Source organism: Pseudonaja textilis, chromosome 2, assembly GCF_049901715.1.
Source record: "Pseudonaja textilis isolate UNSWEBS1 chromosome 2, rPseTex1.2, whole genome shotgun sequence".
In the NCBI taxonomy this organism is placed as follows: domain Eukaryota; kingdom Metazoa; phylum Chordata; class Lepidosauria; order Squamata; family Elapidae; genus Pseudonaja; species Pseudonaja textilis.
Genome location: NC_141991.1, coordinates 185,381,153 through 185,395,823, shown reverse-complemented (window position 1 = coordinate 185,395,823; position 14,671 = coordinate 185,381,153). Strand labels below are relative to the sequence as shown.

Genomic DNA, 14,671 nt, shown 5'->3' with positions numbered 1-14,671 from the left:
TATTCTTGTGGATGTAAGATTTTTTTCCAGTTTGTCACTGCTTTTCTTACATCATATATGATATACTAAGACAAAGGTGCAAACTGTTTCCTTAAGATATTTCACCAATACTTGGCTCTTGATTGAGATGGAAGAGAAGCAATGGAGAACTGGGGACAGCTAAGCAGATGACTGTGGAAGAAGAGGACCTGTGAATGAATTGGCTCCCAAAATTCCATTCCAGATTAAGAAGAGGACCTGGGATTGACAGTGCTCCTCACAAATGCTCCCCATAACAAGACTATAAAATAGTGCTCCCCAATAAGTTTCACAGCAATGGAAGAGCCTTCAAAAGAATACTAAATTTCTCCATTTCCTCTCTGAATTACTTTCATTGGAAATGGCTTGTAAATTTCTTTTTGGATATTAAGAACCTTCAGAAAGGGCATTGGTACTTACCCGATACGCCCGTTCTCTATGAGCTGTGATGAGCATCCAGCAGTGGGAGGTGCTTAGACTCTGCTCAGATAGGCTGGGCTTAATTGATAGGACGCTCCTCCTCCTCCACGGACTCCTCCATAGCATCCCCCCGTTTCGGCAAAGACTAAATGATGTGACCCCCCCTTGGTTAATTGTTGGCCGGAACAGGACCCCACCAGATGGAAATTGGGTGGGGCTGGATGCTCATCGCAGCTCAGAGAACAGGTGTATCAGGTAAGTACCAACACCCTTTCTCCAATGAGCTGCTCTGAGCATCCAGTAGTGGGACATACCAAAGCTTGGCTTGTCCTACAGGAGAGTCTCCGTCTGGAATGGAGTCCCCTCACAGTCTGTGTGGACCCATTGCAGAACTCTCCTACCAAAGGAGGCCTCAGCAGAGGCAAATCAATCAATTTTGTAATGTTTAATGAAGGGCGATAGAGAAGCCCATGTTGCTGTCCGACATATTTCTGCTACTGGCGTTGTGTGGCCCAAGCTGCTGGTAATGATTGAGACTCGTACACCTTAGCAATTGCGGCTTTCAACCATCTGCCTATAGTTCAAGGTGAGATTTTGTGTCCCTGAGTGGCTGGCTGAAGGGAAATGAAGAGAACCTCGGTCTTCCTGAAAGGAGCCGTTTGGTGTAAGTGCATATGGAGAGCTCTTTGTACATCTAGTCAATGCCATTGACATTCTAGCCCCTGAGATGGTCTCGGGCAAAAGGTCAGGAGAATGAGTTCTTGTGCCCTGTGGAAAGCTGAATTAATATTTGGGATGAATGTAGGGTCTGGACAAAGAACCACTCTGTCAGCGTGAAAAATAAAGAGGTCTTGTCGGGCTGATAAGGCTGCTAGTTCTGAGATACGTCATGCTGATATTATTGCTACCAGGAAAACTACCTTGTATGTGAGAAAATGGAGACTCATAGTTTTCAGTGGTTCGAAGGGGCCCTTTGTGAGAGCTGTGAGGACCTTGTTAAGGTCCAAGGTCGGGTAACGGTGAACCACCGGAAGGCATGGACTCATGGCGCCCTGAATAAAACTCAGTATGCATTGGTGGTATGAGATAGATCTTAGACCTTTCCAGGTTACAACCGAGGCTAGAGCCACCACCTGCCATCTCAAGGTGTTTGGTGAGAGACCTTTGTTAGACCCCCTTGAAAGCACTCCAATACTTATGCCACGGACGGACAGAAGGTATCAATGTTGGATTTAACGCACTACTTATAGAAAATATTCCATGTGGCATTATATATTCGGTTTGTTGAAGGGTGTCGGGCTGCTTGGATCATGGTGATTACTCTGTGCAAGAGATTTTCACTTCTCAGATGTCCCTGCTCAACCTCCATATGGTTAGGTGGAGCCATTGAGGGTCCAGGTGTTGAATCAGACCCTGGGTGAGTGAAATTCTGTATGGTGGAATCCTCCAAGGGTCTTCTGTTGACAGATACCTGAAATCTGCAAACCACAGCCTTCTGGGCCAGTATGGCACCAACAACAACAGCTCCGCTTTTTCTTGCAACAGTTTTTAGGCCACCCTGGGAATCACTGGGAGAGGGGGAAAGGCATACAGGAGTCCTGGAGACCACCGGCAACATAGAGCATTGATGTTTTCTGCTTCCTGAGCTGGATACCTTGAGATGAACCTTGGGAGCTGCGAGTTCAGGGGAGACACAAATAGATCTATGACCAGCTGACCGAACTTCTGTACCTCTTCCTGGAACAGACTCGGATGCAGGCGCATCTGATTGATCGACTGTGCATCTGACTGATCGACTGTGGCCCTGCTCAGCCAGTCTGCCTAGGTGTTTGACAGGCCCAAGATGTGCTCTGCCCTGATCGAGAACAAGTTCCTTTCTGCCCAAAGGTGTAGTCTCTCGGCTTCCCTCATAAGTTGTCTCAAGTGGGTACCCACTTACCTGTTTATATGGGCCTTTCTTGTGACACTGTCGGTAAGCATGATGATGTTCTTTGTCTGAATATGTGGAAGGAAACTGCAGAGCCAGATGGACTGCTCTGAGCTCCAACCAGTTTATGCTGCATAATTGTTCTGCTGCTGACCAATGCCCTTGAGCCACGAGTTCCCCATCCAAATAGGCTGACATTTGTAGCGATGGTGAGTCTGGTGACTCTTTGAAGGGACAACCTTTGTTGATGGTCGGAAGTGCAGAGATATCAGGACCTTCGGTGGTAGAATGACATGGGCCTTGGAGCTGCTTCTTCCCGACCGTTGGTATGGAAGTAGATACCATTGAAGGGATCTAGTGTGGAACTGGGCCCAGGGGATAATAGAGATACAGGATATCATTTCCCCCAATAATGTAGACAAATTGGCAAAGGAGACCCACTTAAGGGTTCTGATCTCCTGAGCTAACAATCTAATGCTCTCCTGTCTCTCTGGGGATAGGAAAACTTTCCCTTTAACTGTATCTATAATGGTGCCCAGGTGAGTCAATCTAGTTAACGGAGATAAATGACTCTTCACCCAATTAATGGAAAATCCATGTTGTTGAAGGGTTTGTAAGGTGATTTGAGTATCTATTTCAACTTGCCTGTGTGGTGACGATAAAAGCAAAATGTCATCTAAATAACACTGCAGCTTAACAGGTGTACCCCTAAGATGGGCAGCCAGAGCTGCCATGACTTTTGTAAATGTTCTTGGGGCAAATGACAACCCAAAAGGTAGGGCAACATATTCAAAATGTTGGTTGTTATAACAAAATCTAAGAAATTTGCTGTGTGAGGGTCCAATTGGAATGTGTAGATAGGCCTCTATTAAGTCAATGGAGGTTAGAAAATCGCCCTTTCTTATGCTGAGTAGAATGGATTGTAATGTACTCATCTTAAACCTTCGATAGATCAGGGAATGATTGAGTCGTTTTAAATCTAAAATTGCCCTCCACTGCCCCGAACTTTTCGGAACTAGAAACAGTAGTGAGTAAAAACGTTGCCCTCACTGATCCGGTGCCACTGGTTCGATGGCCGCATCTCTATTAAATGGTTAATAGCTGTTTTCATCAGGTTCCTTTTAACAGGATTCCTGGAGAGAGGGCATGTCATGAAAAAGTTTGGGGGAGTGGATTGAAATTCCAGAGCCAGGCCAAATCTGATGGTTTCTCTAACCCAGGAATCAGAGGTAGAGGAATCCCAGCTGTCTGCAAAAAGTTTTAGCTTTCTGCCAATAGGTGCATAGTCCTTGAGCCTATTTTGGGTGTCGGAAACCTCTATTTCCTGCCCCATGGAAAGGTATTTTATCTTGCCCTCCCCTCCAGTTCCTGTCTCCAAAGTCCGATCTATCTGACTGTTGGCTGTTCTTAAATCCAGATGTTCTCTGGAATCTTGGAGAGTATTGTCCCTGCTAAAAGGGATGAAAGGAACCTCTCCGAAAGGACTGGGTATTTCTGTTACCTGGTCTACGAAAAAGGGAAGAGAGGGTATTTTTCTTGCTTCTGGTTTCTATCAGAAGTGGATTGAGAGCAGCACCAAACAATTTGTCTCCTGAAATTGGGGAAGAAGCAAGCTTCCATTTGTGTTTAATATCAGTCTGCCAATGTCTGAGCCATAGTAGTTGGCGAGTTGTAACCTGCGATGCCATGGCTCAAGCCGAGAATTTTACTGCATTGAATATTGCGTCCGCAGAAAATTCTGCTGCTTTCCAGTAATGATCTGTGAGGGCTGCCCACTTAATCACTGATAAGAACCCCAGAAAGGGGTAAAAGCGGAATAATAATGTTCCCTGAGCTCTCACGGAGAGAGCCTTGCAATGGGCAAAAGAACGTAGCAATCCCAAGCAGGATTTGGCAGACAAAATGGGGAAGGTGGTTATTTTGTGCGCCAATAATTAGCAGCAACCATCGCCTCTTCCATTAACCAGAACTGCACCGTTAAGTTAGAGGAGAGGAAGGGAGAATGTGAGCACAGATACCCCCTCCCCTGTAGGTGTTCTGAGAGGGGGGAGAAATGCCTCGGGCAGTTGAAACTGACCGCACGTTCCTTTAAACAGCGCGGCAGCAAGGGCTTCGCAATGGCAAGTGGTGTTAAGTGCCTCAGATCACCACAGAAGCAGCTGATCACTCCCTGGGGAGCTGATCTGCGCTCCAACTGCAATATTTGCCAAAGTGCCGTCAGAAGTTTTTTTTTTTTTAAAAAAAAAAGTCTGGAATGATCCTCTTTTAAGTCTGTAATTCAAACCTACTCTTTTTCTTCCTATTCCAGCCAAGGAAAAAACGAAGCCTACCCAATGAAGGCTGAGCAAAAACTGGGGGACGCTAGGGAGGAGCCCGTGGAGAAGTGTCCTATCAATTAAGCCCAGCCTATCCAAGCAGAGACTAAGCACCTCCCACTACTGGATGCTCAGAGCAGCTCATTGGAGAAGGACAAATCCCTGGGTGATTTTCCTTCAATCATCAATGATTTTATGTAAATTTAAGAACTTAAAGGAAAAAAAAAACCTTTTTTTAGTAAGCAGCAAAACTGAGATAAGAACAATGACTTTGGAAAGTTATAGACAGACTAAGGACCAGATTCACTGGAAGTAAGATTTTGAAATAATTGTAGGAATATTTACTGTGGAGATACAATTGAGAATCAGACTGTTTTGTGTATGGATTTAAAATTGGCAAGCTACAAGAATGATAATTACAAAAGTTTTATATAGGACTTACAAATAGAACCACCTGATATTTTCATAGCTAAAAGAGACACATAAATAATAAATTAGATTAAATACCTCATCGATCCATTTGTGTGTGGATTTCAACTCAAAAGAATGACCTAGACAACTTTCTTACTTCAAACTTTTAAAAGGGATATGGTATGCTTATAAAGGAATTCCCGAGAAAAGATAAAGAATGAAGTGTTGGAGACATCACTTAAAATAAATAAAGACGTTTAACAGCAAAAAGAAAGTTTATAAAGTTGGCTTATTAAACCAACGTTAAAATATATATGATTGGGATTTTTCCAAGAAGATATATTTTGCTATATTTTTAGAGAAAGTTAGCTTATTAAAATTAAAGGAAAATATTAAACTTGTGAAGCAGTTTTGAGACAAAATGAAAATAAGATAAAATAATTTGTGAGACATTATTTGAAGATATTATATTTCAATATGCTGTTGTTTTCTTAATGGATTTTTTCTTCAACCTGAATGAAAAGATTCTGGAGATTTGGTTATAGAAGTTAGACAAGGAATGAGAAGATAATTTTTTGTTGTATTTTATGGAAAATACTAAGTTGCTGTGTAAAGGAACAGAATTGTTTACTTATTTAAGACTAACACACATACACACACACACACACACTATTTCCCCCTTTTTTGCTCTGCTCTTTTTTCTTTTTCATATTTTTCTTAGTTCCCATTATTTTTTTATCTTTGAATTTTTAAACTTCAATAGAAATTCTTATTAAAAAAGATAAGCCACCTGCATATGAAAAAATGTTTTCTTTTCAGCCTTATTTCTAATTATAGCAGTCTCCATTTAGTCATTGGTTTCTGTATTAAAACAGGACTATGAATCTATAAACAAGATTTTAATTCATAGAGCCAATGTAATTCTATGAACCATTTCCTGGAAAATGATAATTTCACTTCAAAAATTTTGCATAGATTTCTCTTAGATTCTGCCATCTCCTACAAACTCCACACTGAGTATGTCTGGAGATGTAAAGTCTTAATGTCTATTATAGGCTTTCACACATTAGAACATAACAACGATGTGCTTGCTAGTATGGAATTTTTATATTTGCTTTATTTTTACCTGGGACCTAATTTCTAAAGTACTCAATTATAAAACTTCTGGACAATCTAAATTGCATTCTAAACTTTTCAGCTGTTCCTATGAAGAAAAGCACAAAACATGAACAAGATGTGATCCTAGAGCTTATTTATGTAAACAATCGCCATACCTACTATAATTTTTGAAAATAAAATGTAAATATATCTTGCAGGTGGGGAAAGGAAAAAGAATCCTGACATTTGCTTCCAGGGAAAATGAACTAAGGAAATAATTTGAAAATTAAGTGCAAAAAGGCAGATGAGAGTAAACTGTATGACAGCTACCTAGCTAGAGGCAATGTTTCTCAATCCAATGGGTGTGACACACAATGGAGTTCCTTACAGACACACCCCACAGGTGGAAGAAACAAAAACACTAGACTTAAGAACCCTTGAGGAAGAAAAAGAAACTTAATTCTTATCTTGCTTCTATCAATTATAATGCAACACTCCCTTTCTTTATTCCAGGAACAAAGTTATAAAAAAGCATTTGTGTAATGGTAGGAAAGGGAAAAAAAGCTCAACAAACATCTGAATTATAAAGTTCTATACCATGAAATGGTGGACAAAGATTTGAAAAAAATAGTTAGGGACTGTCAACAATGCACATTCTATGCTAAGCCTTTTAGCACCCTCTCCTCTCCTACTTTACATATTGGTAACAAAGAATGTACATTTAAAACTATAATTTTAGTAAGTTGCTATCTGGGAGGATTGGTATTTCTTTCCTTGGATAAAAGCCCCTTATTTTGCCTTCCTGCGTCCATTTCTTTGAGAGAGAACAGTGTGTTGATGGAATGCTGCTCCCATGTCAATCAGCACCTCTAACTATAGGCCATAGGTTAATCATTTCAACACCAACAAAGCAGTATCTACTTGTCAATTTTCCCTCATTTATAGAGTTGATTTTTTTGTAATTGTAACAGCTTCTGTCATACACAAAACATTTTTATTATGGTATGGCTTGAGTCAGCTTCACAGCAGTGCCATTTTGTAAAATATCAATATTCCTATCCTAGTGGTTTTAGGTACTTCATTGTTACACATATACTTCCAAACCTAAATAATGCTTTAAAATACTCTTTCAGACTTAATTCTGAAATTGTTTACAGATTTAATGTCTTACACTTTCTGTACAAATTAATGTTGCATGTTTACAGCTCATTTTAAGGCAGCAAAAAGCTGTACTGTAGTTTCAACTTGAGAGAACATGTGTACAAAACTGCAATATTAATTCATCTTAAATATTTTCTATGCAAATATTTGAAGAGTAATATCTAGCAATTGATAAATAATTCTTTCAAATTTGGTTTTATTACTGTACCTTTGCTTTCTAAGACTTTTCTGATGATGCCAAGAAAATATGGAAGAAGTATCAAATAGGTTGAAGGTGTAAATATTTAGGCTTACGGAATAAGAAGCTTTTAGGAAAATCAGGAGTGGCAGTGCTAGTCTTATCTTGCTGAAAGAACGATTGGGGGGGGGGGGAGGGTTGCAAACTTTAGATTTCGTTTAGTATAAGAATGTTGATCTTTCAAACAACCCAGGACCAACAGAAAAAGGATCTCAATTAGCTTTAATAGTAAATCAGCTAGATCAAGGTCTTCAAATCCAGCTTGAGTTAAATATTTTTAACAGAAGTGTTTTCTTTTCAGCTAAATAAAGTACTAGGAACTATCAGAATGTTCACTAAAAATGGAAAAATGACTTGAGAAATTTTAAGAAATACAAATAAAGGTACTGTGTAGCATTTTGTCTATTATTTGGAATGAATGTTTGTTGAAACCAATCACAATAGTTGTGCATAAAAGCCTTCTGCTTTATTACGTATTACATATGCCAGAAGAAAATATAAAATAAATTAAATGCAGTGGGAATGAAATGAAACAAGCAAACATGCATTCTGCAAAACTTGCTTAACTTGAAGGGGAATAACTTAATGGTATGTAGATATGCCTAAATTATCAACTCTATTCATAATTTACCATTTGTCTGTTCAGTGCTTAATATTCTTGAGAATAAAAGCAAAATCAAAGTCAAGAGAGTCTCTACCTCTCCTATCTAAATTTTATGCCTTGTGTATTCATTCTAAAACTATTTCTTCAAAACTGAGGAATACAATTGTGAATCATAGAATATAAGCATGGTGTGTGCAGAACATCTGGCCTGCATCTGCCTAGTGCTGTTTAACAGGAATGTTATCCTAAATATAGAGACAGATAGCATCACATGAAGAATCCATTCTAAATATAGTTTAAAATATTAAAAAGCAAAGAGCCAATAATATAAATTGTCATGTACAATACAGGTAGTCCTTGACTTACGACCACAACAGAGTCCAAAATTTCTGTTGCTAAGCAAGACAGTTGTTAAGTAAATTTTGTCCCATTTTACCAACTTTCTTGCCACAGTTGTTAAGTAAATCACTGCAGTTAAGTTAGTAACACAGTTGCTAAGTGAATCTGACTTCCCCATGGACTTTGCTTGTCAGAAGGTCGCAAAACACGATCACATCAGGGCATTGCAACCATCATAAATATATGCCAGTTGACAAGTGTCCGGCTTTAGATTACATGACCATGACTACTACAACAGTCATAAAATGTAAAAAATGGTCATAAACAGGTTTTTTCCCCCCCCCAGCGTCATTGTAACTTAAAACAGTCACTAAACCAGGGGTCTTCAAACTTAATAGCTTTAAGACTTGTGGACTTCAACTCCCAGAACTCCTCCTCCACTCATGTTAGCTCAGGAGTTCTGGGAGTTGAAGTCCACAAGTCTTAAACTTGCCAAGTTTGAAGACCCTTGCACTAAACGAATGATTGTAGATTGAAAACTACCTGTATAGCAAACACACATAATTGAATCAATTTCTTTTGTTAATGTAACACTGACGGTTACCTGACAACAGGTATGGTTATCGGAAAATTCTTGGAATCACACCATCCCATATAGCGGTACCCAACGTACAAGATTAGCAAGAGAAAGCATCTCAGTCCACTTTGCTTGCTTGTCTTATTTAAAATGTGTTGTTTATCAATTCCCAAACAGGCATGGTTGAAATCAAAGGTTCTGCTTGGTGTTTCACATGCACCTTAGAATTCTGGTCCTGTAATAACAACTGTGAAGCGCCAGCACATGGGTAGAGGAAGCAGGACTGTCAAGATCCCACCACTGTCCTTTGGGTTTACAATAGTAATTTCTGTTAATAATTTTAAATGTCATATATAATACAAAATAGTCCTTTATAAGTAACTAGTGCTTCGCTATGAAACTCTGTGATTGGGCTTAGTTTTGGGGGAGGAAAATAAGGGTGGAGGGAGAATTGTGCCTCTGCCTACCAGCATCCATCGGTACTCATCTGGCTAGCATTCTGTCAGTGAGTGAGAGAGTGAGGGCTGTTTGGAAACTGAAGCAGTATTTGCTGTGTGAGCAAGGAGACAGCAAGGAGCCTGGGCATGGCTTAGCTCAATTGTTCTGTACTAAAGCTGGTTGCTGCTGTGAAAATAAAACTGAAACTCCTCTCCTCTGCTTGTGTTTTGCATTTGGAACAGATTTCTTTTCAGATGGGAAGGGCGTGTTAATAATAATATACGAAATACTAATGCTCTAATGGTCATTTCGAAAAATCCTTTCTTAGTGAGCACCTAGAAGCCAAAAGGAACATACATGCCAAATTTCAAGTTTGTAGGCTTTACAGTTCTGTAAATTTTGTGATGATGCATGAGTGATATTTTGCATAGATAGATAGATAGATAGATAGATAGATAGATAGATAGATAGATAGATAGATAGATAGATAGCATCAGATATACCCTACATATATTTTCATTTAGACTAAATATCATCTAACTTATTTCATAAAAGTATTCAGTGTATTGGTTACGCATCTTTGTATATACCAGTAGATTCAATCCACATTGCTTTCAGATTTATTATTTGAAATCACTGCTTTGAAATAAATTACACTGAACTCAATTACATTATTTGCAAAGAGGTCTTCTAATAGTGAATTAATATCTGCAGACAGAAGTATCACAAATAAAACAAGAATAAAATAATAAAGAAACTAGAAATGTTTTCAAAAATTGTTCCTTGCATATATAGTAAAATGATACTGGCAATATAAACATGCATAGTTCTTTCAATTGTCTAGATTAGGCATTTTTAGAAGAGCATCCCAATCACTCAATCTACTGTATTCATAATACAATATGCATAAACCAATCATAGCCCCTAAGAGCTTTTGGTAATGCAGTATACTGTAAGAAGGAAGATTTATCACTGCATGGCCTCTAGAAATGTTAATAAATATGAAAAAGTAAAGATACCGTAACCACCTTTTTCTATGTAACATTGCAGAATTCTTTTTTCGGGATTTTTTTCCAATTTTTTTTCTACTGGAGCTAATAATTATGGAACTTCCAGGAAATCCCCTTCCAAGAAAAAGAATTGGAGCTTCTGAGATCAGCCAAGGTCAACTTGGGTCCGCCAACAGTTGAGATATTAAGTTTTTCATTATTTCTGTTTGACTTTCTACAGAAAAAGTGGATTTCCTGCTTTTAAATTTGGCTCCATTTTTTTTCCAAGTTAATATATGAATGTGTTGCCAAAATAGAAGAATAATCCAGTGAGTCCAGCATTATGTTTTTAACAGTGATCATCTGAAACTTTATTGATAAAATGGGGTGGCATCACCCAAGTTTGCCCAAGCATTATTCTGCTTTGAGGTTGCTAAAAAATGAAATTGTGGGATATTATTTTATTTATTTTATAAATAAACTCAAAATGAAAACAGATACTGTTTTGCTAAAGTTCACAACTTACTTAAAAGGAATTTCTGAATCTCTCATAGTTAAGAGAAATACTGATTTTTAAATTAGCAGACCAAACCTTTACACTCTTGAAACTGACTCCCCAATTATCAAGACTATTTATTTATTTGTTTGTTTGTTTGTTTGTTAAGCATGTACAAGATAACAAGTATAAGTATGAACATAAACAGGAAGCAAAGAAAGTAAATACAGATAAATGGGGACAGTAAGACAAAGGCACGCTTATGCACGCCCCTCTTAGGAATGGGGTGGGGTCCATGGTAGACAGTTTGACATTGAAGCTGTGAGGGTTTGAGGCTGTAACAACGGAGTCGGGCAGGGCACTCCAGGCATTGACCACTCTGTTGCTGAAGTTGTATTTTCTGCAATCGAGTTTGGAGCGGTTTACCTTGAGTTTGTATTGGCTGTTTGCCCGTGTATTACTGTGATTGAAGCTGAAGAAGTTGTTGATAGACAAGAAGTTGTAGCAGACAATTTTGTGAACTATGCTTAGATCAGACCACAGACAGTGCAATTCCAGATTGTCCAGGCCCAAAATTTCGAGCCTAGAAGCATCTATTGTGAGTGGAGGAGTACTTTTCTCAAGAAATACCTCTGAACCCGCTCAATTGTGTTGAGATTGGCATGGACAACATTAAGGCAATATAATATATTGAGTACTTTATATAATATGGCCTAGACATGGGAAACCACAAGGCCTACTGTGGGAATTTCTCACCAGAATCATCTTATCCTCTAATTAGCTTTGGAAATCACAGGTGGATCTTATGCATATTTCCTTAATCCCATGTTTTCAATGGTACTTCCAAATAATAAAAGATTGAAGCTTGGCATTAATGAAACTTCTATTGCATTGTACACTTTTTAGTTTAGCTTAGTAGTTTATTATTATGCAGTATAAACAGATCTAGGATTAGGTGGCACAAAACCTCTGGTTTTCAATGAGCATATTCTACCCCAAATCTTTTTTTTTCTACTGATTTTGCAAATACATTCATTTTCTGTTCAAATCTCTTCTATTAAAATCAATTGGACTTAGGGAATCTGACAGGATTATGCTTAGCTAATTATATTATAACTGATGCAACAGTGATTTCAAAATTAGACATATTTAAAATAGTAAACTATTAAAATTAATAAACTATACGTAGAGAATATATATAGATGTGAACTGTGGATCTCTGAGCTTATTGTTTGCTTAAAGAAGTTTCATTACCTGACTAGGCAACATCATCAGTGCTCACTATTAAAATAAATTTATTTCAAATATTAACATTTTATTAAAATATTAAAATGAAATATTTGAAATACTAAAATCAATATTAATTTGTAATTGTAATAGATTCTTACATTATGTTCCATTATTTGCATAATTTTATTCTGCAGCACCATTACTTAAGAGTATATATGAATACAGTATCTGATATATTCTAGTGAAAACTATTCCATATTTTTGCTTTGGTGCAAATTTACTTTTTTTAAATTAAAATGTAGACAAGATGTGGGACACACAAATCTAATAAATAAATAAAAATAATAGGGAACTTATATACTAAAGCACATTTGGAAATAAGATCATATTGGATCTGCTCGGCCCACAATCAGGTCTTGAGGCCCATAAACTTTATCCAGGTTTATACACATGCATAAGCTGCAGTACAAGGGGATGTTTTCTATACAGTAAAGAGATATGAACTATTGTTTTGGGCCATTACCTGTCTCACTTTTGCCTATACCAAATAAATGTTTATTTATTTACAGCAAACACAGAATATAATCATACGTAGGCAATCATACGCTAAAAATGCAAACAAATAATCAAGGCTATTCTGAAGCAATCATAAATCTCATATACCATCACTACCATCACTATTGAGATGCTATTCAAAGCAGAAAAGTCCCATCTAAAATATGAAGTTCTGGCACCATTTCGTAAAATAGAAAGAGTACAGGTTATGTACAATTCATCACTTAGAAGACAAGATCTTCTCCAGTACATCAAACTATCCAACCTCAAAATGTGAGGACCTCTTTAAGTAGATTTCTCCTTTCAACTTTAATAAGCAAACAAGTTCATATTAAGATAAACAGGTCTTCCAATAATCAGCTTAAAAGTCAAAAACCAACTTGTGCAAGGAAACAACTGGCAACAACTGTATTGGAAGAACCTAGTTAAACTGAAGTCCAAATAAGATAGAGAAACTATTAGCAAATAGGAAACTAGACTCAAGCGACTAAGATTCAGTATGGAATGCTTCTTAATCCTTATCCATCATAGGATTTACAGGTGGTAGGTGTGCAAGCATTCTTCATCGTGATTACAGTTAGTTTGTCAGCTGTAACGTTTCCTGAACCAGACAGAAATGCAAAAGTTCTTTATGTGTTGGCTGCATTCTTCCCTATTACAGGTTTTATGTGACTATCCTAAACCTGCAAGTACTGAAAAGGATAGCAACTACAGTATATTGATAACCAATATAAGAAGTTAATGGTACAAAATTGCACTAAAGTATCTATACTGAATGCCACTGCTTACTAGAGACAATTAAAATATTGGTGTTAAGAAGTTCCCAAACGGCTTAAGCAGTGGTGGGATTCAGCCAATTCACACCAGTTCAGGAGAACCGGTTAACTTTTTAACCAGTTGTTAAATTATTTGAATCCCACCACTGGGCTTAAGGCATAATTACGTGATAGACCTTTCTTGTTACAGAACTTTCTGGAAGCTTAAAGTGCAGAGAGGCGGTCCAAAGATGGACTTGCTGTTAGAGGCCCTTTAACTGATATGCAAAGGATAACCTCCTTTTACATGAGTGTTTCTTAAACTTGGACTTTAAAATGTATAGACTTCAACTCCTAGAATTCCTCAGCCAGCCATACTGACTGAGAAATTCTGGGAGTTGCAGACATCTTAAAGTTGCCAAGTTTGAAAAACATTGTTCTACATCATTCCCAAATTATGCTTGTGAAGAATCATATTTAGTGTTCCCTTTCTCTGCCTTTATAAATTGTTCATTAATTTTACCATTCTAATTTATGTTAAGCTTTTCATTCTGTGCTTTGATTTTTAAATTTTGTCAGCTGTCTTGAGTACAGTTCTCAAGTTAGGGAAAATGCAAGAGCAAAACTGAATAAATAAATAATGGGACCACATGTGAAGGCTGTCCAGGGCTTCACTAGGCACTATAGCAAAGAAGCAATGCAATTTTCTCTGAAGACAGTGTGTTGCTCTGAGACTACACTTCCAGCTACTAGAAATTCAAGAAAAGGCTTCAGAGCAACAGGAAATAAAGAAATGCACTGTTTTCATTTTGCTTTTAAAGGGGCTTTGCTTTGTAAAGCAGCTTTGAAAGGATTCTTTGACTGAATCTTCAAAGTAAAGGACACCTTGGAAGCTTTGCACAGTTCTGATAACCACAGTATGTGTACAAAGAAATGTCTTTCCTGCTAATAAATATACAAGCCTACTGACACTTCCTGAAAAACATAACTTCCCTCAAACTTTGGTTCTCCAGAACTGCTGGAATTGCATTTCTCAGATTGCCCAGCCAGTATAACCCAAGTCTCAGACAGAATAAAGAATCTGATTAGAGAAAATGAAG

The 14,671-nt window shown here is 37.8% G+C and overlaps 2 protein-coding genes across 17 annotated transcripts in view; both read right to left on the bottom strand.

Moving 5' to 3' along the window:
• The window catches only part of NFIB (nuclear factor I B), a 319,107-nt gene that overhangs the window by 93,177 nt on the left and 211,259 nt on the right, over positions 1-14,671 (bottom strand). The gene's annotated exons all lie outside the window — the stretch shown is intronic.
• Positions 2,628-14,671, bottom strand: part of LOC148127277 (uncharacterized) — a 49,154-nt gene continuing 37,110 nt past the window's right edge. Inside the window, exon 4 of the mRNA XM_087928573.1 lies at positions 2,628-4,041. Coding sequence (XP_087784699.1) covers positions 3,817-4,041 — 225 coding nt within the window. The 3' untranslated portion in view covers positions 2,628-3,816. The remainder of the gene's footprint in view (positions 4,042-14,671) is intronic.